The sequence below is a fragment of the Mustela nigripes genome, chromosome 4, assembly GCF_022355385.1.
Source record: "Mustela nigripes isolate SB6536 chromosome 4, MUSNIG.SB6536, whole genome shotgun sequence".
Lineage (NCBI taxonomy): Eukaryota > Metazoa > Chordata > Mammalia > Carnivora > Mustelidae > Mustela > Mustela nigripes.
The window spans coordinates 68,880,004-68,907,266 of NC_081560.1; the positions used below are offsets into that span (position 1 = coordinate 68,880,004).

Genomic DNA, 27,263 nt, shown 5'->3' on the forward strand with positions numbered 1-27,263 from the left:
TTTTTTTTTAAAGATTTTATTTATTTATTTGACAGACAGAGATCACAAGTAGGCAGAGAGGCAGGCAGAGAGAGAGAGAGAGAGGGAAGCAGGCTTCCTGCGGAGCAGGGAGCCCGATGCGGGGCTCGATCCCAGGACCCTGAGATCATGACCAGAGCCGAAGGCAGCAGCCCAAACCACTGAGCCACCCAGGCGCCCCAATAAAATCTTAAAAAAAAAAACCTTTATGTAGTGTCTGCCATGGTAAACGTTAGCTCTTTTTATCATTATCATCAATGCAATAATGTTCTATGCAAAAACTTCTGGTTTTGGAAAAAAACAAAAGCTTTGTTGCTTCTGAGGTTAAAAAAAGAAAAAATGCTGCTTGTCCTTATTGGGGACTGATAAGGGGCTGAGTATACCTCCTTCTCACTATGAGTTATGGGATATTTAAGATCACATGTGAAGCACAAAGCAAGCAACCAGGTCTGCGGACTTACAGTCTCCACATTTGGGTTCCTCTTCACTTTAATCCTGATTCTCTATTTAATTTTATTTGTTTTTTATTGTGTTTCCTTTTTGGAAATCACTTGGAATTCTTTGGGAAATAACATCCACAACACTACCAAAAAAAAAAAGACTTCAAGTAAGAAACAAATGTGTTTATGTAAGCAAAATAAAATGAAATGGAAAACAGCAGGAAATGTTAGTAAAAAAGGGAACTAATGAAAGTATAGAGGGAAAACCTTAGAAGTGAGGACAAAATTTTGAATATTAAATAGACGGCAAAGGAAGGAATTCTCTTAAGAGGCTTATGGGTGAAAATGGGGCCTCAAAATAGCAATTTAATAACAAAACTATACATAACAACTTAACTGGGGAGTCTGGACCTCATTATGGAAACAATAACCAAAACACATCTGAAATAAAACCAGATTTAAATTTCTGTTGCTGGGGACGCCTGGGTGGCTCAGTTGGTTAGACGACTGCCTTCGGCTCAGGTCATGATCCTGGAGTCCCGGGATTGAGTCCCGCATCGGACTCCCAGCTCCATGGGGAGTCTGCTTCTCTCTCTGACCTTCTCCTCGTTCATGCTCTCTCTCACTGTCTCTCTCTCAAGTAAATAAATAAAATCTTTAAAAAATAAAAATAAAAAAAATAAATAAATTTCTGTTGCTGAAACATCATAAGAGTTTAGTTTTGTTAACTAAAAGAAAAAAAATTATTTGATTCTATCAACTCCAGCCATATGATGCTATGCATAAGAAGCTACAAAAAGACAAAGAGAGCAGACTTGACGGCTCTAATTACTTCTCACAGGGGAAAAATTAAACCATATAAGAGGAAAACATCAAAAACAGAAATAAAACAAAAAAAAATAAAAGTTACACATCAAATAACTATAGTAATATAAAATCTAAGCAATAAACATTTCAAATAAAAGTAAAATCCAAATAAATAAGATATTGAAACATGACTTTTGTACACTGCCAGACTTAGACAAAGGCTACAATGAGAAGATGCTTGAATTGAATTGCACAAAGCACCTTCTCCACTAGAAAAAGGAGTTAACCATGTTCTTTAAATAAACAATACCCTGGGGACGCCTGGATGGTGCAGTCCTTAGGCGTCAACTCTTGGTTTCAGCTCAGAACATTAGTGTGAGATTGAGCCCCACATCTGGCTCTACGCTTAGCACAGCACGGTTTCTGCTTGAGATTCTCTGTCCCTCTCCTTCTGCCCCTCCCGCTTGCATGCACATGCTTGCTCTCTCTCTCTCAAATAAATAATCTTTAAAAATAATAATCATAACACTTCAAATATCTGCTCCCTTTCCATAAGCACCATCATAAATTTGCTGGAATAATGACAAGGTAAAAACCAAATAATCCCATGAGCAAGTGGAGAGAAATCTAAAGTACTACCATGCCCAAAGCAAACATTCAACAAATCAGTTTACATAATATTGCAAACCTACAAAAGAAAACTAACTCAAAGTTATTCCAAATTAAACTAAGAAGTGAGATGGCTTGGCAACCTATCCAAAAGGCTATACCAATCTTTACTTATATCACCTCTTGCAAAAAAGGCCAGTATCCATCACAGTGCCACCTATCTAATGACTGGGCTAAGGAAATAGGGCATCAGGTATCTTGGCTATCTTCACCTCAAAAATCAAACAGAAAAAAGAAAAAAAAAAAACAATTTTTATTTCTCCAGTTTTTCCCCTAAAAAGCAGTTTACATGAGATGCATATAGTTCTGCATTAAACCAAACCACTTATCACTACATACTTCTACTTCACAGGCTTCATTACTCTAATGTCTAAGAGCTCTGGAAATCAGGGCACACACTTGTAGAACTAACAGGGGTAGGTGGCTGTAAAGTTTCATTCATTCACAATTAATTATTGAACACTCAAAGCGTGCCATAGACAGGGAGCACCCAAAAATTACAAAGACATAGAGCATCCTGCCTAAGGAGCTCACAGGCATGTAGATTATTTGGTTGAAGCAGAGTAACAAAAGGACTTTTATTTATTTTTTTTTAAGATTTTATTTATTTATTTGACAGAGAGAGATTACAAGCAGGCAGAGAGGCAGGTAGAGAGAGAGAGGAGGAAGCAGGCTCCCTGCTGAGCAGAGAGCCCGATGCGGGACTCGATCCCAGGACCCTGAGATCATGACCCGAGCCGAAGGCAGCGGCCCAACCCACTGAGCCACCCAGGCACCCACAAAAGGACTTTTAAAGGGGAAGTTTGTGAGACAGAGAACAAATGAACTTCCTGGAGATCTAGGATGAGGAGGCACTCAAACACTTTCTGACTGTTGGTCCACTGGTAATGGATTAGCACGCCTATACTCACAAACCTACAGAGGCTGTTTTCTTAGCTCTAGAATCAAGACTATTTCCTGTTATTCTATTACTGTTAAGTGTTCACGTGATTAGGAAAATTCCTTCAGTTATGGAGAAATCCCTGAGTGGTTACAGAATAGAGACAAACTAATTAAACTAAAACTTACCCGGGTGACTTAATCCGGGGGCTGTGAGCACCCTAATGGCCTATCTCCCAGTGCTTTGCCCTAGGATGGCGCTCTCCAGCTCATCCCCAGCTGACAGGTTAGAGGCCCTGCTCACTCTGATTTCACATTTCGGCACAAAGCTCAACCACACTGCAGCTGTCTCCAGCACAGCTGGGAGAAGGGAGGGGAACGACTCCCACTTCACCTTCTATTCTGATCTCTCTGCCTGTCTACCTGAATTCAGTGATGACTTCAGAAGCACTTTGATGCTTTACATGCTTCGGTGGCATTTCTGCAAATAGTTCAGAATATTTTAACTTCACCTTGTTGTATTTTAGACTTTTCAGAGAAGGAGCAGCCTGCAGTTAAAAACTGAACCACAGTGAATTTCTGTTAATCTCCTTATAAATTTGCACATTCCCAGTTGGATCATGGCAAACTATGTTGCCAGAGAATTTCTTGGAGCTTTGTAGTTTGATGATGTAACTGTTCTTAACAATAAAGTTCTGACATTTTCCTCCCCAGTGGCAGGACACTATATGCTACACACCTGACCCGTATGTGCAGAGAGACGTGGGTATACATACATGGCCAAAGACAGCCTGTGTGTATGTGTGTGTGTGTTTAATAGTCAAAGCTCATTTCTTCCTCACTTCTATCCTAGAGTCACATATTCCATCACACAGGGCTGCTCAGCAGATACACATCATGCTCCTAACCATCTGTTTCACAGTTATGTGATACCAGTCACACCAGAGATCAGAGGATAGAAGGTTAATGAATCAAAACTCTATTTCCTTTCCTGACCAAAGGGAAAAAAAAAAAAAAAGCATATGCCCCAGGTAGGCTGGAATCTCCATCTTTGTAAAGGAAGAGCAGCATTTAAAAAAAAAAAAAAAAAAAAAAAAAAAAAGATGTATCATAATTATTGGTAGAGTAGGTGGTTCATTTAATTCATGAACTGTCATGATGAGGCCCACCACCCCCCTTTCCCTTCCTCTCAACCACTCCTACCTATAATTAATTCCAAGGTCAAATGCTGTGAATATATATTCTCTCAATTTTAACACAGAGCTTAGTTTAACTTCCAGAATTAGCTCTCCAAAACTCTGCCTCAGTTCTAATAAACTTAACAAACACTAAACTAACACCTCAAAACAACATTCACAAAGGTAAGGTGTCTGATTATTCATGTAGCAAATCAAGAATTCTATAACACAGCCTTGAAATTTTATATCTACAAATATATATACACTTCTAGATAAAAAGATTACCTAATCCAGCACCTTCATTTTACAGAATTCCAGTATAGAGTCAGTACCAAGTCAATCTGTTTGATACCATTAACAAAATTATTAAGTAAAATACAACACAAAAATCCAAAGTGTCCTTCAGCCAGTAGATATAGATTCACTTAAAAATAATAATCATGGGATGCCTGGTGGCCCAGTCGGTTAAGTACCTGCCTTCAGCTTGGGTCATGATCCCAAGATCCTGGGATCCAGCCCCATGCTGGACTCCCTGCTCATCAGGGAGTTTGCTTCTCCCTCTGCCCTTCCCCCTCCCTCCCTCTCTCTTTCTCTCTCTCTCAAATAAATAAAATCTTTAAAACAACAACAACAAAGAAAACTGAATTTGTCTTTAAAAGTGACTAACGCCCAGCCCAACACCTATCTCAAGTAAAATAAATGCCAAAAGCCTGAAGGTCAGTGTATCTTCAGCAACAAAAATTCACTGAAGAAGAAATAGCCATGGAAACAGCCACTCCCATCTAAATACTTTCAGAGGCACACATTCATGCACATAGAAGTGGTATTTTAAGAACCCACAGCCAGTCTAATTCATGCAGGAAAAATCCCTAACAGGAACAATTCCGTTATTAGTGTGTTTAGTATATGTCCTATTTGCATTAACTGTATGTTCTCTCTATTCATTTTCATGACTACTTTTAGCATTTTTATAAAGAGACATCCCTTCGTGGGAACAATATCTCACTGTATGACATCAGCCAGCAGGAAGATTTTAATTTATAAGGACCTGTCAAAGGCAATTGCTTGAAATCAAATAAGGAGTTACTAGAATACCATCTAAAGCTTACCACGCCTTCAGAAAAGAAAACAAACACAGTATCTTACTGAGGAGCACTTACTTTTGCAATGCAAATTAAGACTGAAAGAAGTACTATTTCAGTCCACTGATGATTTAGAATAATATTCACGTTTGTCACTCTGGAGCCTTTGTTAAGGATCTTCACAGATCTGGTATCAGGGGGCAAATTACAGCTAGAAAAATGTACAAAAAAAATAAAGAAAAGCTTTTCGCAGTCCAGGCAAAGTAATTCTAGAGAAGGTGACCACCATCTGCATACCCGACCATTTTGAGAGCTGGATCCAGCTCTTTTAGTAAAAATCTAGAGCTTAACCTGCAAGACACTGACAGCTAAGCTTAGCACTGGTTCTTTTCAACCCCGAATCCTGCTTCCAATTCTGCCACCAACCTTGGACACGGCTCTGAGTTACGATTACAGTTTTTTAAAAGGTCCAGTAGTACTAACTTATTTGATCAGAAATAAATGGGAGTCAGTGTCTTTACATCTCTGTACCTCTTTGACCTTTCCTAATCAGAAGTGTTCTTCTCCAGTCTCAATCCATAAATGTCACCCTCTTTCCTCAGAATTACTCAGAGTACCCTACTTCACCTACGAACCCACTAGCAAGGCTGCTAAACCTTTATACTTCTTAAAATCTTTCTAAACCTCATTGTTTCTCAATCTTTGTTCCTCCAAAATGTGGGCCTGATCCATGATGCTGCCTCCCAGTACTTCCACCAGGTCTTACCCCCTTATCCTGGTCTTTCCTCTTCTCATGGTACCCCAATACCATAGAAACCCAGATCCAGCTCTCATACCCACTGCGCTCCCCAAAGGACCCCATCAGTTCATCCATCCAATTTTGCAACTGTTGGATCAAAGACAATCAACTCCCTCTTTATATGTAGCTAATTCCTTCACTACCTCCCATTTACTGAGTACAGGTTATAAACTAAGCATGTGACAAAGTTCTATTACGAGACGGAAGGAAAAATACAGGAGATGAATAAGAAACAGTCGCATACGATTTTTGCACTCAAAGGTTAACTTTATTAAAAAACAGCACTCCTCATTACCTTCCACTTTATGTCTTGCCCCAGGTTGCCCTCTGCCCGTCTTGACCCCCATTCTTATAAATATTCACCAGTCTTATCCCTGTTCATTTGGATTCCTACATACCCACCTCGTCCCCATCTCTATACCTAACCCTTCCATCCAGCTTCCACCCTCCATCAGAGCGGCCTCTCTAATATATGAATCCAACCACGCCTTTCCATGCTCAAAATCCCCTATGACTGATAAGTTTTAAGAAAAGTATGCAAACTCCTAAGTCTAGCACAAAGAACTCTCCTGATCTGAACTTGCCTTACCGTGTATCAACAACCTTAAACTACTTTAAGATCTGCAACAGATGTGTTTTTCTCTCCTCTGTGCCTCCCTGCTACCTTGCACACCTTCCCCTTCCTCTACAGACACTTACGAAACCTTTGAAACTTAGCTAGAGCTTCACCTTCTCCTAGAAGTTTCTCCTCACTTCTCTCCAGAACCCAGGTGACCTTTCTCTGCCCTCAGTGCCCTGTGCATACCTCTAACACAGTGCATCTCTCACTATATTATAACTGTTGACTCACCCATCCATCTCTCTCACTGGAATGCAGGCTCTTTGAAAAAGAGTATGTTCCAATATGTAATTTAGGCGATTAGCTTAGTGCTAGCTTAGAGCATTCTTTACAAGAAGATGCTCTCTTAGCAGAAGCAATCTGGACTAAGAGTTTGTCAACTAACTGAAAGAAGTTAAAGTGGGGAATCATAAAAAGTGATTTATATTTTATCAGGTCTTGACTGACAAAAGACAACTAAATGTACATTCCTTCCCTGATCTCTGGGTATCAGGCCAGGCCCTTTGTTTTGAGTGTAAGCCCACAGGTTAACAATCAGCATTACGCCCCGGCTATGATGGCCAGTTTGACTTTCTTAAAGTGGATCAAAAACTTAAAGACACTTGAAAAATAACTGGAGTAGTTGATCATTTTAGCTGTTTGGTCAAACAGTTGTATTAATCCCTATCACCCTCATTTAATTCAACAGCAAGATTTTTAGGTGACCTCATCATCAGATCTTTCTGAAGATTTCAATTTACATTTTTATAGAAAAGACACTGAACGCTCATATTTCATCAGTATACATAATATTCAATTAAACACACACCTAGAAAGACAAGAAACAAGCAAAAACAGGTTGGGAATCTAAGCACTAAGATAAATGTCTACTGAAAGAACAGAGTGAATGGAAAAGAATGAACGGAGGACTGATGGATCTCCTCCAGCTTTCCAGAATCAGTAACATATAAGAGGGAGGCACTAGAACAAAGTGGCGAGGTCAACCATCCCTTTAAATTCCTCAGTGACTCCCCAGTTTGCATCTAATTCCAAGCCCATAGTAGAGAAGTCTGTCCTTGAACTATTACCTGCCTACATTCTAACACTACACACACGCACACACATGCACACATGCACACGCATCTCCCCATTGTTCCTCCAGTTATTCTGATTTATCTACAGTTGCCTCAAACATACCTTTCCTGGACTTAGAATGTCCCACTTCTCTACCTAATTAACTCTTAATCATCTTGAAAGTCTCAGTACCACTTCGTCTAAGGAGCCCTCCCTGATGAGTCCCCTCCTCCTGACGAAGAAGGGACCTCAGCACCCTGTTATATATGCAGGCGACGCCGTGTACTGGCCACCCTGGGTCAGACCTAGGTTATGCCTACTGTTGGAGACTAAGTGGTAAGAATAGCTCTTTCGCTCTCAGAAAGCATCCCAGTTTGACAATAAATCATATGGTCACCCTAGACACTGGGGGATACGAAGAAGACGAAGCAATGGTCTGTGCTCTTTTTCAAAAATAAGTAAATAAAACCCAAACACACACTCAGATTTTCTGGTTTCTCAAATATATATAATTCTTACTCCTGTTTTATTCTGAAAAAAGTCACAGTTTGGCCCACAAATCACATACAGTCATCTTCTGATTATAACCATATCCCAGTACTTATTCCACTATCCTATATGTGTTTGGTTCTCTATCTCCTTGTCAAGACTATAAACTCCTCGAGAAGCAAGGCCTTCTCTTATTTATCTTAATAACCACACATCAGCCTGCTGGTGGGTATTCAGGAGGGCATGTATTACATGGAGCACTGGGTATGGTGCATAAACAATGAATTCTGGAATACTGAAAAGAAATAAAATAAAATGAAATTTTAAAAAACACAAAACAAAAACAAACGAACAAAAAATGTCCACACATCAAGCCCCATGCTCAGCACATACTAAGGATTCAATAATGCTGGTAGACTGCTAACAATCAATTAGAAGACAATGCGTTGAAATGGCTGCAGCATAAGCAGCTACTCATAAACACCTGAATCATAAGTGATCTACCAACCCTGACTAATGGCCAAGCAGTAATTGCAGAGTGTTAGAATCATATTAATCTCAAGCAAAAATATCACCAGCAGTAATAACATACAGTACATTACAGTACCTGATATACTGGCTTAAGTCACTCAAATAATGTGAACAGAATATAAGGCCACATGTTTTTACCAACTTCGCTATCACCAAAAGGTGTTTTGTTTTTTTACAGAACACTTTTTTGTGTGTCACCAGATATGTAAACCTTCAAACATAAACCTTCATACATAAACCTTCAAACAGTTAGGGTATTTTTATTTAAAAAGAAAAATGCAGAAAACAGCTTAGCAATTGTCTTCCTTAGAGTGTCATTAAAAGCTATTTCTGCCTGTGGAAAATGACATACATTTTGTACCTAAACGAATTTACATGAACAAGCAAAGCCATATCATATTTTAGTCTAATAACAACTGTCAGACTTCTCCCAGATAATATAATTCATGGAGGAAACATACAGACAAAAAAATATGATTTGAAGACCTTGGATTATTTGTTCCAATGCAGCTTATTACTAATTATTTACAAGTCATAGAGAAAAATGAAAAACTGTTTTCTGGATAAACAAGTCACACTCAGCAAGAACCTGCCTGATTCGAGAATGAGAAAACTGACTACCAAAATAATTACAATATTATAACTTAGGTCTGCAATTAAAACCAAAGACATTTCTAAAATCAATTATCAAGGGGGTGGGGGGGCGGATATTATCCAAAAAAAAAAGCATTTCCTCTCTAATCAAAGAAAAGTACAAAAGAAACCACATTTTAACAAAGAGGTCAGGAAATAAAATGTGGGGAAGAGACTAAATGTTAAGAAATAATTCAACTGCCTTCTTTAATTAAATTTTCAATTTTCATGTAAGAATACAGACATATTCACATATACAATTTACCAAAGTTGTAGCAAATTACTGTAATTTCTAAGTAGCTTTACAACTTTCGTATGGAACCTCAATTTTTATATTTTCTTGCAACTAATTACAAGCTTGGTCGATCACTCAAAGCAGAAATAAAGTTAAGGCAAAATGAATACTTTCCCCCTTCAACTCTCACAGCTATATCTCATGCAACCATACTTCAATGACCGTTTCTGGTTAGTTATAAACTGTCATTATCTTACAGGGCAATAGATTGAGATTTCCCAAATGAAAGAGCACAAGAGCCTCGGCCAGCCAGAGCAGGGGCCAGAAAAGATTACAATCTGTAATGGGATCACTCAGCCTTCATTTCTAACTGCTAACTTGAAGGATTTCACTTTTAAATAAATTATACAATCATTATACATGTACAAATATTATCACCATCATCCCCGTTTGGACCTTCAGATGTGGAGAGGGAATGGGAAAGGGGAAGGAACATGGATAAGGGACATCAAAGGTTACCACCACTGATTGTGTACCTACTATGTGCCAGGCACTGTAGCAGTCCTGGAGACACAACCATAAAACGAAGTCCCTGCTTTCAAATTGGAAACAAACTTTATTAAGTAGATCATATGTCAGCAGGATCTGGATCCAATCTGATTCCAAACCATGTGATCTTCCTACTGGAACTACTACTACTATTACAAACTGCCCCAAGAGGGAGAATTCTGTTTACAAGTTTTCTAAGAAAAACAGACAGCAGAACAACTCCACTAAGATATGAGGAAAAAAACTTAGGTTTTTGTTTTGTTTTGTTTTGTTCCTAAAACTGCTTCAGAGGTTAGAACCAAGTAAGAAAACCTAACTGTAAGAGTTAATTTTATGTGAAAACTTGGTTGGGCTAGAATGCCCAGAAACCTGGCCAAATATTATTCAGGATGTTTCTGTGAGGGTGTTTTTGAATGAGATTAACAATTTAAATCGGAGTAAAGCAGATTACCCTCCATAACATGGGTAGGCCTTAAACAGTCAGTTGAACCCTGAATTGAACAAAAGACCAACTTCCCTTGAGCAGGAAGGAATTCTCCAGCAGATAATCTTTGGACTTGAATCCTTACCCTCCAGCCTGGGTCCTTCCTTGAGTCTCTAATTTGACAGATTTTAGACTGAAACTACAATACTAGCCCTTCCCTGGATGTCCAGCCTGCTAGCCCACCCTGTAGATCTTGGACTCAACAGCTTTCATAATCATGTAGGCCAAACCTTAAATAAATCTCTCCCTGTCTGTGTATCTGTCTCTCTCTCTTTCCCTCTGTCTCTCCCTCACCTCCCCCAACACAAGCACACACAAACGCATCTTCTATTATTTGATTCTGTTTCTCTGGAGAACCTTAACTAATAATACTACCTAAAATTAAATACAACACATGGTAAAAAAAAAAAAAAAAGACACCTTCAAAAGTATTTCACATTAACTTGTGATGAGCTCTGGGTGTTGTATGCAAGTGCTGAATCACCACAATCTACACCTGAAACTAACATTACACTGCAGGTAGTTAACTAACAAATTTAAATAAAAACTTGCAGAAGAAAGTATTTCATATTAATATTTACAATCTATTTCCACCATCCTCCAGTGAGAGGAATCAACTCTACTTAGTCAATGGTTCCTTTCTAGATTAAGGGCAAGAATGTCACAAAACAACCAAAACCAAGTAACTTCAAACTAAAACTTCTGATTTGCTATATTTGCAAATGGGGCAATCTCCTGAGAGTTCTCTAGTTCCTTAAAAATACTACTCACAGAACTCATTATTCAGAGAAGGAACCAGCAACATAAAAATTCCACAAGCATCAGAATCTCCCAATGGAAAAACACAAGTTTCATCTCAAAGTTAGTCGGATGCATAATAATGTTGCCTTTTCTCCTTCATATAATCCTTGAAATTATATACAATCAATCATAGGAGTATTACTACTGTAAAATCAATATTCAATAAAATACAAACAGAATTTATTAGCCACATTGTATGTAGTAAGGTTTAAGTACACCTAATGGAAAATGGTAAGGCAGCACCAGTGTATACAATAAGGCAATTTAATTACAACTTCACCAGAGCTTATAAAATGCCAGAATTGCTTAAAATTTTAAGATTTGAGTTATCAGTTGATCCATTAGGCCAGAAGCAATACGTCTAACTTCTAATTTCAGAAAACTCTGCCACTCAACAAAAATATTTTTGTTATCACCTATATGCTCCAGCATTATCTACCAAAGCTTTTCAAAGGTGGAACACTATCCAATCCAATGCATGAGAGGAACTGACCCTTTGACCCTAACTAAAAATATTATATACTACCATATAGCCTAATCATACATCAAATGAATCTCTTTTCACCTAAAACTTTTGTTAAGAAGAACAACAGGAAACTACATATTGGCTGGTGTTTTGTGACAGGAAACATATTCAAAAGGACACTGTGGAGTCTTAGAACTCAAAATCCTGTTTTTAGCTGAAAGCATGCAAATGTTTTCATAGGATTACATATAGCCAAGGTACTAAACTTGACATCTCTACTCTCTCAACTTCTGAAAGAGAAAAGCTGTTGAGGCTCAGTAATTTAACAGGTTAGAAAGAAAAACATGTGGCAGAATTATTAGGCTTTTTAAAAACAAATATTTATTATTTTTATTAAGAGTACTCATTAAAATATACTTTTCTCTTCAAATCCAAAATATATGCTCAGTTTTTAAAAGCATACTTTTAAAAACACAATAGCAACTAATGGAAAGTATCTAACACCTATGCAAATGTTATCATCATAATTTAAAATACACTGAAATATGTCCCCCCCCATAATATTCACAAGCTTAACCACAAATGCAGGATCAATTTTACCAAGGATTAAAAAGTATGCACTTAATGAATTCAATTGCCAAAAGTACGCCCATTTTCTTAAACCAACACTTTTTCAGTATTCCATAAATTTATACTCCCCAGATTTTTCTGTGACATAATGACCTCCAAAGAAAATAACAATAAAAATTAATCATTTTAATCTTGGACGATATGAAAAAATGTTTTTGTCAACTTCTTAAGTTGTTATCACTGATCATTCCAATTGTGTTCCCATCAACTTTTTTTACCTATCATTAAGAGAGGAACATTTGCTCGCTGTAGAAAATTTAGTAGCTCTAGAAAACTATAAATAATTTTTTTAAACATCACCTTTATTCTCTCCACCCAGGAATTACCATAGTTAACATTCTGACATATGTGCTTTCAATCTTCATTCTAGGTACAAATACACTGAAAGTAAAATGATGATAAAAATGCATATTAAGCTGACAATTCACAGATCTGTACGCCTGGGGTAAATAATAGATTATATGTTATTAAAAAATGCATATTAAGTACTTAACCAATCTTTTTTTTTTAATTTTTTATTTTTTATAAACATATATTTTTATCCCCAGGGGTACAGGTCTGTGAATCACCAGGTTTACACACTTCACAGCACTCACCAAAACACATACCCTCCCCAATGTCCATAATCCCACCCCCTTCTCCCAAACCCCCTCCCACTCAGCAACCTTCAGTTTGTTTTGTGAGATTAAGAGTCACTTATGGTTTGTCTCCCTCCCAATCCCATCTTGTTTCATTTATTCTTCTCGTACCCACTTAAGCCCTAACCAATCTTTTTACCCTACAGTATACTGGGTATAGCAAGTCTTCATCTTTAAAATTTTAGAAGACATGACCTGTAATACATTTATCCTATTACTCTACATGCATATATCATAATGAATTATTATGACATTACTATGAATTATTATGACTATTATTAGACATGTCAGTTCTTTCTACCAACTTTCTACCAAGACAAATAACAACTTTGATGTACTCCTTACCAACAGTCATTGACCAAAAAAAAACACATTGACCATAAAAACAACACTCAGAACTCATATCCAAAAAAGGCCCATAAACACATGAAAACATTTAAGCTCATCAATGTCAGCATAAATCATAGAAATTATAGAGATGTTTTTCACCCACCAAACTGAAAACTGTAAAGCATGTAAATAACACCAAGTTATTGGTACAGGAATTGTGAGAAAACCATTCCAATGCAATGCTAATTATAAAACTAATACAACCTTTCTAAATAATAATTCAGGCAGTATGTATGTGAACAGCTTTATTTTTTTTTAAGATTTTATTTATTTATTGATGGTCAGAGATCACAGGTAGGCAGATAGGCAGGCAGAGAGGGAGAGAGGAGGAAGCAGGCTCCCCGCCTGATGTGGGGCTTGATCCCAGGACAGTGGGATCATGACCTAAGCCGAAGGCAGAGGCTTTAACCCACTGAGCCACCCAGCACCCCTGTGAAGAGCTTTAAAATATTTTAGCCAATAATTTTATTTTTAGAAATCTATACTAAATGATCATAGATAATTCCAGATCTTGAACAAAAAACTGTTCAAGGGTTAATTCCCTTTTAATGCTAATCCAGTATTAAGCACATATATCAAAAGTCAGTGAAGACTTGCTCTATGTTATCATCATTTTTGTATTCTGCTTTCCCTATTATTTTGTAGATTTTCATTTCTGATCCAGTTTTTGTTTCCATAAGGCTTGTTTGTGTGTGTGTTTTCAAGTTTAGTGACCAATCTTGAAATTTCTAAGAGGAAATGGGCCCTCTGGGGATAGTATATTATATAATAACTCCTGCACAATTTAAATTGTTGCACTTTATTATTCTACCTACAGAAGAAACTTCTAAAAATAAATCCATCTTATGTATAGTGTACAAGATGATAGTGAAACACCCTACAGTAACTTCTGCCATTTCGCCCCCCTAGAAATGGGTTCTTTTAAAAGTATATGTAATATATATCAGTTGATTCAAAGAGCAAGTGTGAATTTATGTCTTTTTCTTTCTTTATGAAACAACTTTGCACATCCATTTTATCTGAAACAAGTGGTTGGTAAAAGAACCCATCAATACAGCACTGACTCACAGGTTGATCTTAAACACCAACCAATAAACCTGCCCTTCCCTTCCCCCAGCTGAGGTCCCTTACAGTGGAAGGAAAACTCTTCAAAACCCAAACAGGTACCTCTGATTCTGAGTACAATTTAAAATCCTTGTATTGGGGCAACTGGGAGGCTCAGTCAGTTAAGCACCTGCCTTCAACTCAGGTCATGAAGCTAGGGTCCTGGGATCAAGTTCGATGTCCTGCTCCGTGCTCAGCTGGGAGTCTGCTTTTTCCTCTCCCTCTGATCCTCCCACCCCCTCAAATAAATAAACTCTTAAAAAATAAAATAAAATAAAATAAAATCCTTGTATTCAAGATTAGACAAACTTTCAAGCATGAATGTACCCTCTGCAGAACTCTATCCTGACATACTTTTGAAAGAGGAACAAGTAAAAAGTGACTTTTGGAGGGCAGCTCTTAAGTGGAGAAAAGAAGGGTCCACCCTACTGTACAGTGACAGATCTGAAGGCACAGAGTCACTCAGTTTCTCAGGGTTATGCCAGTCCAAAAGCCTCACCGGGAAAATTCCACAAATAGCTACTCTGCAAGCCTCTCACCTGGTCACTCCTGGAAAGGAGCCTCTTAATCATGACTCTTTATCTTTTAGACCCTTGCCAACCACTACATGTTCCAATCTAGCCCAGTATATTTCGACTGGTATAGAAAACATCTTGGAGGATCAGCTTTCCCCAAAATAAAACTCTTATCTGACTTTAAAAAAAGAGAGGAGACTAACAGGTCTATGAGCCATTTCATCTAAAACCACTTTTCCTGATACATAAATATATGGGGGAAAGTTTTAACTCTACAAATGCTTTTCTTCAATCCCTCTGAAAACAGATCAAGTAAGGGAAGAACAAACCTTTCCTCCTCCTGAAATATAAAATTTCCAGGTATCTTTATACTCGGCCTGATTCATTGTCCTTTTTGTAAGAATAGATGCGTGAGGAGAGAACAAGTTAGAGTGAAAAATTGGGAATTTTGAAAAAAAAAATAAATATATATATATATATATCTCAATCATGTTGAACCGTGCTATGAAGCTATTTCCAGAACAAAAGTGAGTGAAGCAATTAATATGTCAGCAAGTATATTACAAAACATTTCTTTATTCTTAAGGTTCCTCAGCAGGGTGTTTAATATGTAGTTCAACCCATACTTCCAAAAGTTGAGTTGCTCTGAAAAACTACTCTATGAAAATGTACTCCCTTGGATTTAAAATTTTAATCATTTTAGGGGCGCCTGGGTGGCTCAGTGGGTTAAGCCACTGCCTTTGGCTCAGGTCATGATCTCAGGGTCCTGGGATCGAGCCCCGCATCGGGCTCTCTGCTCAGCAGGGAGCCTGCTTCTCCCTCTCTCTCTCTGCCTGCCTCTCTGCCTACTTGTGATCTCTGTCAAATAAATAAATAAATAAATCTTTAAAATATATATATATATAAATTTTAATCATTTTAAACTATAATTTACAGCATAAATAAGATAGTCACGAACAACTAATCTAAATTCATTTCCATACTGCAACCAAAGATGTCCATTTCACTTTGAAATAACAGCACAAATATGTATGATAGCAGTACTTACTGTACAAATCTTTTTAAAGGATAATCAGAAAATCACAAGATGTTAACACTGAGCAGGGGTCTTTTACAAGTAAGACAGCCTCCATTATAAATAAGAAAGCCAAGGCCTCAAGAGGCAATCCGTCAAGTTTACAGAATACCAAGTCACTCTTGGTGTTACTTTCATTACCAGTTAATAATATTTAACAGCCATCTAGATACTATGCTTCAGTAAATAACATGCAATAAACTAAATGAGTGCCTGCCCCAAATTACTCATCTCATAAATGGTTACATTACGAATAACAGCAAGTATGGCATATGAAATCTGTATTAAAATATGAAAGAATGAGGAGAATTTTAAAGATAAAGAGTGAAGTTTGTCTATGAACGATCTCGCTGAACATAAAAGAATAATGAAAGCAACAACGTCAGAGCAGTAGGATGGAAAGAAGCTGATCAGATCATCGGAAAAGGACAAGGGTCCCTTGTGCTCAGGCCACTGCAAACATGAAATCAGCATTAGTGCTCTCCGTGCCTTTGACGACAGCCCGCGCTGAAGCAAGCACTTAGGCTCCATCAGTAGCAATTTCAGATTACATGCATGGAAGTGCAGTATCCCACACAAGGGAGCTGTTCCAACCGTCCTCTTCGCCACGGGCACCGCTCTTCCTCGGTTTACAAATACCCTCATCCCCTCCTGGACCCTGCTGTCTCCTCAGCTTGATTTTTTTTTTCCTCTCCATGAAACTGCATAAGGGGCAGACAGCATCTGTTGCTCCCACACCTTGTCACTTGCTCTTTAGACCATGTCAGCACCCAGAAAATTCTTTTGCCCCCTGCTCTTTAGACTGTCCTACAGTCTGACGTCCTCAGGATAACTTAAATTTTAATATATCGCGGGGTGCCTGGGTGGCTCAGTGGGTTAAGCCTCTGCCTTCGGCTCAGGTCATGATTTCAGGGCCCTGGGATGAAGCCCTGCATTGGGCTCTCTGCTCAGCAGGGAACCTGCTCCCCCCACCTCTGCCTGCCTCTCTGCCTACTTGTGATCTCTCTCTCTGTGTCAAATAAATAAATAAAATCTTTTTTAAAAAACACGTAAAAAAAATTTTAACATATCGTAAGTCACATTCGTTGTGTCTCCTACGTTCCTTTCAAAGATCATGCCCCTAGTTCCATTTATATGAAATGTCCAGAAGAGGCAAATCCATAGAGACAGAAAGTGGATTAGTGCTTGCCAGAGGATACAGGAAGAAGGGGAATTGAGAGTGACTGCTAACAGGCACAAGGTTTCTTTTTAGGGTGATGGAAATGCTCTAGAATTAGATAACAGTGATGGCTGCACAACACTGTGAATATACTGAAGGCCATCAAACTGCATGGTGAGTGTTATGCTATATGAATTTTAGCTCAATAAAAAGTTGCCAATTAAAAACAAAAAAAGTGCATTCACAATGCTGTACAACTACACACATACACACACACACACACACACACACACACACACACACACAGCATTTCCCTCCTTCTAACTTCCCTTTCACCTTGCAAAATAATAAACTCCCCAAAAGTGGGGAATTATTAAGGCAGAAGCCGAATGATCATCTGTCAGCAATGAGCTACTGAAGAGCTAATGGGAGTGAGGGGGAAATTACACTAGACTACCGCGAAGGGTTTTTCATCCGTAAATTCCTATGTCACAAACCACAATGAAGAAATGAGACTTGGGGAAAAATTTTTAAGTAGCCAGGAAGAAAAAATACGAATCATCCCTTCCCATTCAAAATGGGAACTGTGGAATATAATAAAGCAAAAGAAAAAAAAGTGCAATAGGTCCAAAAAGGAAGAACATAGAAGACTAAGAAAAGAATATTAAATAGAAAAGCAAAGAAATTAAGTAACAGCTCAAAAGCCAAGAAATGATATTCAGAGTTTAACATAGCAATGCTTGTTTTGTTTATGCAGATATTATCCCATAGCTAACTGTATCTCTCTAGAAAAATTCCGAAACCTTTTTTGTCCTTGAGTGGTGAAGAAGTAAGATGTTGAAAAAAAAAAAAAAATTATAATGCAGATGAGACTTAAATCAGATTACTACCGTTGGGCATATAACTGCGTTAATAAGGTAAACAAGGCATGGATAACATAGGAAGTTATTTTCCCCTAAATACAGTCTCTTCCCTTTAAAATCCATTAATGCCAACAACCAGTGTCCTTTGTGAGGAAGTTTAGAGGGGAAGATAAAAATTATGGCTGATACAAAAAACAAAAAACTAAATCTTTCTACTACAAATAAATGCCAGCAAACGTCTGTAATAGTTTGTTGTAGAAAAGAACCCCTTTTTGCAGACTAAATGACCAGCGTTTAGTAAAACAGAAAAGAGGTATTAGTCTACACATTCAATATTAGAAAAGGGGTACATTAAAATATTTGTACATTAAATGTGTATAGTACATTAAAATATTTGACATATTTACCTGGTTATGAATCAAGACATCAGAATGTTAAAGGAAGTCCAATTTAAATGTTATGAAATCAAAGTTATCCAAAGAAAAACAAACTAAATAAGACAACAATCCTATACTCTTCTCTAGTTTATTAATTTAGGCTTCCAAAAAATGAAAGAAATGGAGTTTCTGAGTCTATCAAGAACTGCTTCCTCCTGCTTTTTTTATAATTAAAAAGATTTTCTTAAAAAGCTCACATTAATAGTTTGCAAACTGCTATTTAATTTTCACTCTAGATTCAGCAAGTTCATCAGATATATCTCAAATTTACTTAGAGTAATGTTTTTTCGAGTATATTTTCTGCAACTTATATTAAGAAATATGTCAGACACCTGGCTGGCTCAGTCAGTTAAGCATCTACCTTCAGGTTATGATCTCGGGGTCCTGGGATGGAGTCCCATGTCAGGCCCCCTGCTCAGCGGGGGTTCTGATTCTCCCTCTCCTTCTGTCCCTTCCCCTGCTTGTGTTCTTCTCTCAAATAAATAAATAAAATCCTCCAAAAAGAAAACAAAAACAAAAACAAAACTTAACACTCTTGTATAAAACTCTTGTGTGGTCTAACACAAGAGTCTATGATGTGACATTTTAATGACCCCAATTTTTTATGAATTTAGAGGTCATAATCCACTCTTGTATCCACAACTATCACGCACCTTACAACTTTACACCTGCGTCAGCTTCAAAGAACACAATTCCACAAAACCAGCTATAGCAGACCAATCTGAAAAGCAAATGTGTTAAAGGATTCCCCAACATTTTGTGACCAGCTCTTGTCAGCAGTCAGAAAACTACTTCACAATCATATTCCAAAGAGCGATCTGTTGACCAGCAGCCTCAGCACACACTTGAGATCTTTTTAGGAATCCACAATCTCACCTGAGACCTACTATTTGTGAATTTGCTATATTATTCAACAATATTAAATTCTGTTATATAGATCAAGAAAACAAATGGGGGGGCACCTGGGTGGCTCAGTGGGTTAAAGCCTCTGCTTTCAGCTCAGGTCATGATCCCAGAGTCCTGGGATCGAGCCCCACATCGGGCTTTCTGCTCAGCAGAGAACCTGCTTCTTCCTCTCTCTCCGCCTGCCTCTCGCCTACTTGTGATCTCTGTCTGTCAAATAAATAAATAAAATCTTTAAAAAATAATAATAATAAAATAAAATTTAAAAAAGAAAACAAATGGGATGGATGACACTTATAAGTGATGGTCACTAACGGTAAGTAAGCTAATAACTTAAGGAGGTAAAGGCCACACTCAGAGGCTCAATTAGGTACAGATAATAACAGCTTATAAGCTTCTAAAAACGAAGGCAAAATTTTTAAGATGTGCTAAAAATAGTTAAGTTAGTAAGCGGAAAGACATTCCAAAATAGAAAATATATTGATGGAACAAACAAGAAGTTCCCTTGCAGAAAGAAAAGGGATGGAAAGACCAAGTCATCCTCGTGCCATCTCTGGGCTGCCAGATACGCCATCTCCATTCCAGCCACCCACCGAGGCCGCCCAGCCTGGTCTTATTTCAGACTCACAGGTGCCTGACCCAAGAAACACTAAAACCCAGGGAAACTGGCAAAGCTACCGCTGTCTTTTTTTTTTTTTTTTAAAGATTTTATTTATTTATCTGACAGAGAGAGATCACAAGTAGGCAGAGAAGCAGGCAGAGAGAAGAGAGAGGGAAGCAGGCTCCCTGCCGAGCAGAGAGCCCGATGCGGGGCTCGATCCCAGGACCCTGAGATCATGACCTGAGCCGAAGGCAGCGGCTTAACCCACTGAGCCACCCAGGCACCCCCGCTACCGCTGTCTGTAAGTGTACTTGTACCGTCGCTCCTCTGTAGAGCAAATACCATGATATCATGAGCTGAGGGGATTATTAGTATGTGGAGCCCATGCTCAAAAATCAACTCTGGTCCTCATAACCGCACCGTTAGTGGGAAGGGTGATGTGAAAGTGAGAGGGCTGGCATATAAATACTGTGTACCTGGGCCTCAGGTTCCGTGGTCCCTCCAAACTTTGCTCCTTACCTGTGTAAACTTTCCCTATGGCTTTCCTCTTGCTTCTGGCTGTGTGTTTTAAACTGATTTGATAAATACTGTGATTCAGACATTTAATCTGGTTGCTGAGCCTGTCTATTGTATAGCCCGTGGGAAAGCTGGTGATGTGCTTAAAGGTTAATCTTTGCATCAAGGTGATTCCCCCCCAAATAACTGCTGAATCAGAAATCCGCACTTTAAAATATCCCCAGGGGTTTCATAAGCATATTAAAGTTTAAGAGCACTGAGCAAGACTATCTGAAGAAACAGAATGACTGAAATCTGAACCTCAGAACTATACTCTGAACACCTCCCAAATAAAAGATCTTATATATGTCCTGTGTATCAACTCGGAGCCCCCCAAAAGAAAGAGAATGCTAAGGGACCCCACTTTCAACAAGTCTCATGTAAGATTTAGAGAAGCACTGCAGTCCTTGGTGATTCTCCTTTGAACCCCAGCTCTGCAAACTCCCTATAGCTAGAGAGAACATTCAGAAAGGTAGAGCACAACATACGGTCACATTAACCCTACAATCTCCTTCTTGCTAAGGGAATTGGGAAAATACCCTTTTTCATGGATGCTAAGTTTCAAGAACACCTATCCAAAGGACATAAGACTACCAGAAAGAGAGAAAGGGTTATGACTGCCTTAAAAGGGTTGCAGTGACCTTAGAAAGAGCATCCAGGAACAGTTCAGGAGAACAGCCCGAGAACCATCCTTCAGGGGCTATCCACTCCCCACCTCCTGGCATTTGCTGACCTGATCAGCTCCAGTCACTTTCTGTATTTACTACATTTTATAGTATATTGCACTGTTAACCCACACGTAGCAAGGTCTCAGTAAATATTCCAAATTAATAGAAAACAATAATGAAAAATGTCACCACTTCTTTCCTGGGTTCATTTAAAGCAAAGCTAATTAATTCAATCTCTTGGTTTTGAGAAATTCCTGAGAATGAAGGCATAATTCCATAGCTCAAATTAGCATGGTTCATAACACTCTCTCACTCCATATTTCAAACTTGGATTTTATATTTTCCATTATTAATCAATCCCACTGTAATTTTCCACAACACTGTGAAACACATCAACCTATCCATTAAGAAACAATCCATTTCTAAATGTCACCGATTATGTATAAGTAATACGCTACACAGGAAAGATCAGCTATCATTTTGATGCTTTCCTAGATCCAGATTTAAGACGTCTCGGGAAAGTATCTATTTAAAAAAATCTATAGAAGAACTGAAATAAAAACTGACGAAATGATCACACACATAAAGATCATACACAAGATGTAAAACAAAAGCCTAAAAGTGTTGAGAATATTTACTCCAGTGAAGAGTAAATGAGAATATCAGGAAAAGAATGTAAAAGTTCTAAAGATCATTTCTGTAAAGAGTATGTCACCTTTGGTTGCTGAAAGAGGCAGTATGTTTAAATTTCAAAAGAAAAGGTTTAGGTTGGAAATCATAATCGCCCATTCTGTAAGTGCAACTTTACAAAAGGAATAATGAAACATACATAGGGAATGGCACAGTTTATTACCTTCCAAATGGTTTATCAAATCCTGTTCAATCCATGCATTTAGCACAGCCAAGGACAGTTACAGTCCTCATAGGACATGAGACATTTCAGCACAGGTTTTCAGACTGTGCTATATGTGTTTTAAATAACAAGTATTGAAGAACCGATTCAACCAGCTCACATAGTTTGAAAAAGGCAACATTGTAGATTTGCGTGCCTTCTACCTCAAACAGCATGAGCACAGACACATGAAAAGCCTTCAATAAACACTTGTTGAACTTCATTGTTACCACCCTCTGAGGCAAAAATCTTAATTGGAGAATAATCTAAATACTCTCATCCCCAGTACCAGTAGAAAAGTGACTCTCAAGATTTCCAAGTGAATCCACTTACATGTTAAACAGTGAGAACAACAAGAAAGAGTAATTGTCTTATTCATTACAAAGGGCTAAGAATGAATCTTCTGTTTGCAAACTTAATCCACTCCAACTAATACTTTTAACTGCCCACTAAAACCTAGTACATTATCTTTGTTTCACAAACCTTATTCTTGATAAAATGTGTTACAACTTATATGTATGTAATCTATTTCATTCCTTGTTATATAAAATACATAATTTATTACATGAAAATTAAAAGGCAAAATGCTTTTGTTATAAGCAACAGTAGGAAAAATCACTTGAATTTCAGAATATCCAAACCTGGTTTGTTCACCTATGAACCGCCATATTTCAATAAGAAATCCTTTAAAATGCATTAAACCCATCACCATATATTACATTTTGTGCAGCTCCGGACGCAAATACAAGGCTGGTGCCCCATTTGGTCGAGTGGGTAGTGTTCTAGTTGATAAATTTTCGTTAAGCTGCTATCTCCCATTAGGGAGTTAGTCACTGGTTTTAACAAACTCCTTGAAGAGTTCATTTCAGTTATTCCTGCCTTGCTCAGTGTAAAACAATTTAATCTTATTGCTTTCTTCCTAAGGGGTAGAAAGATGATGCTCAAAGGAGAGCACTTGGAAGGGAACATGCACAGCGAAATTTAGGAACTCCCTGGATAAGCCTGATGGAAAGACACCTCTAAAGAGAGAGCCTAAGACTTGGGGAGTGGGGGGCCGAGGTTTAGGGGAGAGGCTCACAAATGAAAGTGGGAAAACACAGCAAAGAAACTTAGCTTACTCAGAAACCACACTCACATCCCTAGTTATTTTAAACACAGTGTAACTTGGCATGGCCCATTCTGACCCAGAAATTTTGTCTTACCCTAATGAAATGAACTGCCTACTAACACCTATAAATAATTTCATAGATTATTTATTTCAAATTAGTATTTCATAATTAGAGTAAAGTCAAATTTCTCTTTGCTTTGTAAATTCTCTCTCACAGCCTTACATGGAAGTTTCAAAAGACGGAAATGACAATAGACAGTGGATTTCAGATTCCTTTAAAAGACATCACATCAAATTCCAAATCTATTATATATACACACAGGACAAGCTGGGAGTCCCTAGAAAGTGGTTTCAATCTACACATTTCTACCACCACAACCCTTCGATTCCCCTAGGAGGGCATGCCAGAATCTTAGGACGGAGGCTGATGGGCAAGTACACTTTGAAAAAGCATTCCAGGAGACTGTGATACTCAACCCACCACCTCCTGCCCCTCCTGCCATTATCAGCTAATAATGCTTCACCCCCCGCTTCTGATGTACGCTGTGCTATTTCTTCTACACCAAATGTTAAGTAAGTGAAGTCATTAGAATAGAGCATCTGAATTCAATTGGCATTTATCCAGCTTTTAAGAGGTAAAAACATATACATGAATGACAAATCAATTTAATTTCCTTTCATAAAATTTCATTTCAGGGCTACATCACAAGTTCTGAACTCAAAGCTAATCACAGTCATAGCTTTCCAATTAAAGTATTTAAGTCCGCTAATATATTTCCATGAATCAAACTTTCGCTACTAAGTAGCAGTACAAAAAAAAAATAGTAAGTTTCAACATTCCTCACAATCCACTTACACTTAAGTAAGAGAGAACTCAAGAATTTTTTAAGCAAGTAAATAAAGACTATTATTTCAAGGTCAACCATGACTTTCTCATTGTACATTATGCCTCATATCCTAGAGGGTCCAGATTCAGAAAATGTTATTACATGTGGGTACTTTTAGTAGAACTAGTTAAAGAGGTAATTCTATTTTCAAACTAACACTCCCGGTTTTCCGGGTTCATATTATTCATACTCCAGTCCATTGGAATGTATCTCACAATCCTCAAACTTCTTCAACTTTACTATTAGTCAATACCGGTTTAAGCAATCCTAAAGTATATTAGGAAATATGTGGACATCTCCTAAACTTTTAAAATCACTTGACAACATGTGTATATCAACAACCGTGACTTCCTTATAGTTGTCAAATCTATTCTACATACATTTAGGCCCAAATACCAAAAAAAAAAAAAAACACAACTTGGAAATTTCAAAAACAAACTGAGAAAACATACTTACCTTAATTGGAGCACTACTAAACTTAATTTTCCTATTTGCTGGGATGTCGTCTTCTTCTGGCAATCCAACAATTTCCGAGTATTCCATATCAGGTTGATAGTAACTGTTTTCATCACTCTCTTCCTGCTCATCCTGCTCAGTGCCCGTCTCTCCCCAGTCTGAATTATACCTGGACCTGACCCTGTATACATTATAGTCACTGTGCATGTAAACATGGGAACTCTCAAAATGAACCGAATCTTCAGGTACTTCCTTTCCACACCTGGATCCAGAAGCATCAGCAGAGGTAAAATCACCACCTGCCAGTTCTTTCTTCTGATGCATTGCTGCCTCACTCCCAACTAAATTAGCTTCGGCGTCTTCTAAAGGTTCATTTTGTGGTGAAGGGATTTCAGACTCGGGCATTGCCTTAGTGTCAGCACAAGGTTCTTCAGGAACGTCTCTGTCAATCCCGACAGGAGTCTCTTGGTTGGATGTGGAGTCCTCAGCTTCCTCGCTCTGCTGTGTCTCTTCACTGGGTATGGAGGCTAGAGAGGTACTTTTCAAAGCCACTTCTGGTCCCGGAGTTGTATGACCCTTCTGAGAATCCTCTGCATCATCACCGTGTTTGCTTGGAGGAGACCAAGAATTAGAATCCTTAAGGTGACCAAAAGTGTCAAGATTTGTAACAGTAACAGATGGTAGATTCAGGGGATAATGGCCAGTCACTGAGAATGCGTTGTTCTCAGCCTTCTCAGGAACAATGGCACTGGGGGAATCGGTATTCTCAAACACTGCACTCAGTTGACTCACAGTTGGGGAGACAGCCTCTGTCCGGGAGCTAAGGCTGTCCAAGGAATCGGTACTGCCTCTGTTGGACTTCGAGCCACCCCACTCATCCTGAGGCTCACTCCCTCCAGCTTTCTCTTTCTTTGGGGAATAGCGGTTGTTCTGTCCTGACTCATGCACACTTCTCTCAAACATCTTCCGAGTTTCTGTGAACTTAGAATATGAAGGGCCATCGTACATTGTGTCAAATCTACTGATTCGTTCGGAAACAGAGGACTCCAACTTAACAACCGAGCCATCTGTTTTTTCCAGAAATTCTTTGGGCCTCATTCTTCTCTGTGGAGATGAAGGTCCACCTTTCCCCCTTGTTTTGGCAATGACTGCAGCATTTTCATTGGGTTCCATACCCATCTGCATAAATAGATTTTTAATTCTGTTGACGTTGGAGCCATATTTCCTCCCCCTGCTCTGCTGGGAGCTCTCACCTTCTTTTGTTTTTTGCTCCCCATCTGACTTGGGTTTGTCAAAGGTACTTTTCAGTGCCTGGAACTCAGTTCTATAAGCATTCCTGTGAGGAGAGGCACTTCTGAGAGTGGTTCGTTCACCTGAAGACTCGGTTTTCAACATTTTTACTTCAGGGGTGAAAAGCCAATGTTCATAATGATCAGGAAAAAAAAAACAAAAAACAAAAACAAAATACCTCTCTTCTCTAATCACCAGTATTTGGTCAAGAAAAAGTACCTCTCAAATGCCATACTGTATCAGTGATCCTCCCAACAGGTGTATTAGGAAATTATTCAGTCAGGGGTTACACAAAATGGCTTTTTCAAAGCGAGACTAGAGGTTCATCTGTAACAGAAAAGAATGAATTTCTAAATTCATTTACTTATTTGAATTTAAGTTCAGTCAACTAACAATACACTTTTCAATGTAGCTTAGCCATATGTCAAACAGGAAAAAAAATCATTTATTGATAAGGGAATTTAAAAGCCAAGAATTTAAAAGTTATCCCTCTAATTGGCCTTAGATAACAAAAATGTTTCAAACACAATTTGGAGATCCCTACAGAAATCATATACTGACACACATACAAGTTACACATGAGTACAAGTACATAACTTTAGCCTAAGTTTCTGTTGCTTTTGTGAATGACCTTCAAAGAAACCAGCAGTTCACAGATCTTTAAGATATCACCAAACCTTCAGAAAAATGAATTTCATTTGGGGTGCTCCCCATCAGGTAGAATTTATTCTTTCCGTATAAGTACAATTCAAAGTTTGGAATCTATGTTTCCAAAGTCCAAAATATGCTTACAGAAGCTTAGTTCACCCTCTTTGGTCCAATATTCTCATGTACAGCATCCCCCGAGCAACATTAGTACATTTTCAGACCAAAACAAGCAGAAGAAAGTTCTTAAATGAAAATAAGTTTCACTCTAAGTGCACTCACATCTAATATTTGGAAGTTTCCTAAGCGTGGATACTATTAATTATAGAGTGAGATGTAGAATATCATGGGAATAAATGCAGAACGTGACGATCAGAAAGCAAATATAACATGAGCCCTCTTTTCATAGTCCTGATTTGTTTACTCCTCTAACTTACTACAAGCTCAGAATGCAACGCAATGCATGCTTGCTGGTCTCCACTAGCCCACAGCTGGATTTTATATCAATATGCCAGTAATCAAATACTTCAAGATCCGCTGAGGCGCAGACAATGTAGCTCCAAAGATTTTTCATTTTGTTTTTGCTTTGTTTTGTCTTTTAATATTAGGCCGAGCCATATCACCCTCACGCACCATCAGCTGAGGAAGCACACACTTTCACTTAAACCGCCTCCAAACTCGGCTTCTGGCCCAGCACGCATGCATGGCCCATGCA

The 27,263-nt window shown here is 38.2% G+C and overlaps 1 protein-coding gene across 11 annotated transcripts in view; it reads right to left on the bottom strand.

The window, feature by feature from the left end:
* Positions 1-27,263, bottom strand: part of PPP1R9A (protein phosphatase 1 regulatory subunit 9A) — a 299,308-nt gene that overhangs the window by 270,806 nt on the left and 1,239 nt on the right. For all 11 annotated transcript variants that reach the window (XM_059396822.1, XM_059396823.1, XM_059396824.1 and 8 more), the window contains one exon: positions 24,614-26,230. In XM_059396822.1, the coding sequence (XP_059252805.1) occupies positions 24,614-26,008 (1,395 nt within the window). In that variant the 5' untranslated portion in view covers positions 26,009-26,230. The remainder of the gene's footprint in view (positions 1-24,613; positions 26,231-27,263) is intronic.